The 4,154-nt window shown below is 31.6% G+C and overlaps 1 protein-coding gene across 1 annotated transcript in view; it reads left to right on the top strand.

The window, feature by feature from the left end:
• The first annotated feature begins 1,176 nt into the window (after positions 1–1,176).
• LOC106467893 (elongation factor 1-alpha) overlaps positions 1,177–4,154 on the top strand; it is a 6,943-nt gene continuing 3,965 nt past the window's right edge. The window contains exons 1-4 of the mRNA XM_013928278.2: positions 1,177–1,253; positions 3,065–3,237; positions 3,511–3,690; positions 3,830–3,997. Of these exons, the coding sequence (XP_013783732.1) occupies positions 3,094–3,237; positions 3,511–3,690; positions 3,830–3,997 (492 nt within the window). The 5' untranslated portion in view covers positions 1,177–1,253; positions 3,065–3,093. The remainder of the gene's footprint in view (positions 1,254–3,064; positions 3,238–3,510; positions 3,691–3,829; positions 3,998–4,154) is intronic.

Genomic DNA, 4,154 nt, shown 5'->3' on the forward strand with positions numbered 1-4,154 from the left:
CATCGAATTTATAAAATATTGTTGAGATTACGACAGAAAATATTATTAACAGTTAGGGTACTCAACTGATTAAACAATGCATTCTTATCTTTATACGTAAAAACGTAAGAAAATGATATTTAATTCCAGATTATATTTTTTATTTTACCATTGATGATAAGAAAAGAAATTTGTAATATAATCATTATACTTAATCGACTATATTTAGAGCCGCTCTGGCTTCTAACAGAGCCGTAAATATTTACAGATATAGCTTCTAAGAGCCATGAAGTACCATCAGTTGGTTGGTTGTCATTGTAATAATATAGGTCTGCGATTGTTTTATTGTCTTGAAATTTTTACATGTTCTGTGGTAATTCCTCTACGCTTAATCCGAAAATGATATCCATTTTTCTCCATCACGTACATATTTTTAACAAAACGTCATATGTACTTTTACATAAGTGAATAATTTTCATTCAAATCGGGTCACATTTTGTTATGCTTAAAATGTTGACATGCACTGGCTGTAGATTTCTCTAGATCAATCGCGACGTGAGAATCTTATCGACTGTTCTAGAACCTGAACATAATAATACAAAATGTTCATTATGGTAAACAAAATAATAATTGATCCAAATAAGAGTTTTTTCTTCCCGATTTGTAAAATAATCCTTACGTGATAGCAAAAAAAAAAAAAAAAAAAGAAGAAAAAGAATATTATTTTCGCAATCTGCTAGCTGAATTATAGAAAATCCTTTATTAAAACCAAAACAATTTTTATGAAGTTTAAGTTCGCAGGCCTGTATAATAATAAGTTCTGATCCAAGTTAGCTATGTATTTAGAGCGAAGCTAAAAATCAATCTGTCCATCAATATAGTTATTTAAATATAATGTCTGTCCTCTCCCAGTTAGACTTTATGTATGAAATATTTCCATAAACGAAAACGCCTGAAAATTTTGATAAAAACCATATAAAACAGAACCTTATTGGGTAATACGAATATTTTATTTCGTCATCAAGATTTTTCTACTTCTCAATTATATTCTTGTGTTCAATTATTATAGTGACTGTTAACATGTTTAAATAAGATGAATTACAAACTGCGTTTTGTTATAAAAGTATATTATAAACTCAGTATTTTCTAGTTATGTGTGTTTTTGTGATATCTGCAGTATGATGTCATAAGATAATCTCGAAACCCAACGACCATCCTAATAAAGCCACGTGATCGAGACCGTCCTTCTCTCTTTTCATCGTGGCAGTTGAATGGTGAGTACGTAAATTTGTCCTTTTCTGTATCTGTTCAAATCTACTGAAACAGAAATTATTAACAATTGTTGATATGTGACTTTTAGATATCGTGCTTTTGTTGTGTTAATCGTAATATTAGTTTTTATGCACATTTTCGTTTTTTATTAAATAAATTTATTTTAGTTGCTGAAGACCGGAATTTTTAAGATTGAAGTTTAAAGGCTAAGACAAATGAGGTTGAAAAGATAATTATTTCATTAAATATTTTTCTTAAATGTTACATTAATACATTTTATTTCCTTTCTAATAATATACTCAGAGAATTCTAATTTAATGATTTCTTAAGAAAAAATATTGCATTGCAATACCAATACAATTATACAGTCAACATGGTCTTTGTCAAAATGTTGAATGTGCCACGAACACGCCCGTCCGCCATGTTCTCCACTCCAGTCGGCTCAGTTTATTAAACGGTTGTTAGGACTTACCTAATTAGGTATAGTTTAAAGCTTCAGTTGGTTCAAGGGTAGTCTATAGAATCTACATTTTACTTTAGAAACTTTGAATTTTTAAAGTTCATCTTTGGTTTGTAATACAAAATACTGACTACAGAGCACAGTACTCCTTACCATATTGTCTTGTATTTTGTAAATTGTAGGCCTAACACTTGGTAATGATTTATTATTAAAATTAATAGTACTTTTTAATTTTTTAAAACAAAAGTGCAATTGTTAAAGTAGGATAGAATTAAGAAAAATTAAGACCACATCTTTAAGTAGTTAAACTTATGGTTAGTGAATATATAATTAGATACTCTTAAACAAGGAAAAATTGCCTTTAAACTTAATTTTAAATTTTGGAAGTCTGGTGGCTGATGTGGCCAACATATAAATTATTCATGGTTTAACGTACTACATGTTCTACTACTACTAACTTTAGCAGTGACACGTCTAACCTTGATATTTCTTCAGAAGATATTTAGTTATAGTATACTATTATATGACCATATTGAAATGCAGATGAACCATTCATTATTGAGTGACTTCTAATTTACTTTATGCTGTGTTCTGAAAGTGAGAGCAAATGTTTAATATAGGTTAGATTCCAGGTTACAGTTGACATTATCCAATATAAAATGCATGCAATCTGATTAATTTTATTTATAGCTAGTGATGGAATATTCAGAGAACAAAAACTAACATTGTAGGCTTAGTGATCTTCTTAACTTGCAATATGTATAGTATTTGAATAAATTATCGGAAGAGTATTGGAATAAAAACCTTTGTTTGCTTAAAATATGGAAATATAAAAATTTTAGTTGACAAGAAACAAGCAAAGTTTTATTAACTTCTCTAAAGTTGGGGGTGAGAAGGTGTCAACACACACCATTGTGAGGATGGGTGCTTGAATTCAAAAACATGTTCTTAGTTTTCAAGTTAACTTGCATTATTCAGCTAACTAGAAATTTTTGAAATAGGAGTTTCAAATACTAAGCACATGGAAAGGGGTGAAATAAAATTTCTTTAACAAGTGTCGGACCCCCCCCCCCCCACAGACATTCCTACCCTGCCATATGAAAGTGGATCAAGGATATGTATTTAAATGTGTTTTAGATGTATGTATGTTTAGATCACTGTTAAAACAATGGAAAGGTTGGAAATATTAAATCAAGTTAAAATGTATTCTGTTGATAAACAATACTTTTTTTTGGACTAAATGATTTTGGTCTTATTTTTTTTCCAGAGTTGAAAATTGTTTTAATGTTGAATGTGAAGTAGGCATGCATATCCCGTTATGAATAGCTCGTCTAAAGATTATATTTTCTTTAGATTCTATAGTCAAGTAACATCAACCTACAATGGGAAAGGAAAAGACACACATGAATATTGTGGTCATTGGCCATGTAGATTCTGGTAAATCTACTACCACTGGTCACCTTATCTACAAATGTGGTGGCATTGACAAGAGAACTATAGAGAAGTTTGAGAAGGAAGCTGCTGAGGTAAGTACGAACGTAATTAATTAATAATGCATAAATTGTTTAATTGCAAGCATTTAGTAATAAAAAATGTACGAGTGACTTCCATTGTTGCTAGGCAATGTGATTACAAGTTTAGTGGGAGTAACCTTTCATCTTTTAGGGAATATGTTCTGTTTTGTGTCCGGTGAGTGATTGTTGGAATTTTCTTAACTGTCGTAGTATGCAATTTTGAGAGAAAACACTGAATTGTTGTATAGTATTTTTACATATTTTATTCCTGACTATTTAATACAGCTCGGGAAGGGCTCGTTCAAGTATGCCTGGGTGTTGGACAAACTGAAGGCCGAGCGTGAACGTGGTATTACCATTGACATCACCCTGTGGAAGTTTGAGACTCCAAAGTACTACGTCACTGTTATTGATGCTCCGGGACATCGTGATTTCATTAAAAATATGATTACTGGAACATCCCAGGTTTGTGTTTCAATTTTAAAATATTTTATAAAAACTTTAATTAATTTTCTATGGTGTTACATCAATAATCCGATCAGTAGCTCAAAGAATGTTAAATTTTTGGGAGATGTACTAATTGTAAATCTGTTTTTTTTTAAAGGCTGATTGTGCTGTTCTGATTGTGGCTGCTGGCACTGGTGAATTTGAAGCTGGAATTTCCAAAAATGGCCAGACCCGTGAACACGCCTTGTTGGCCTACACCCTGGGTGTGAAGCAGATGATTGTGGGAGTGAACAAGATGGACACAACTGAACCTCCTTATAGTGAGGTAAGTCGTTCAAGAGAAGTAACAGTGAGCTTTCTTCTGTCCTGTGGAGGAATATTGCAGTGTTGACCTTTCCAGGTGGGTCACGGGTGAAAGGCCATGTCATCGTGTTTGTTGACTCGCATTCAAAATTTTATTGAACTACTATTTCATGAATTTA

This window comes from Limulus polyphemus, unplaced genomic scaffold (genome assembly GCF_000517525.1).
Source record: "Limulus polyphemus unplaced genomic scaffold, Limulus_polyphemus-2.1.2 Scaffold2781, whole genome shotgun sequence".
In the NCBI taxonomy this organism is placed as follows: domain Eukaryota; kingdom Metazoa; phylum Arthropoda; class Merostomata; order Xiphosura; family Limulidae; genus Limulus; species Limulus polyphemus.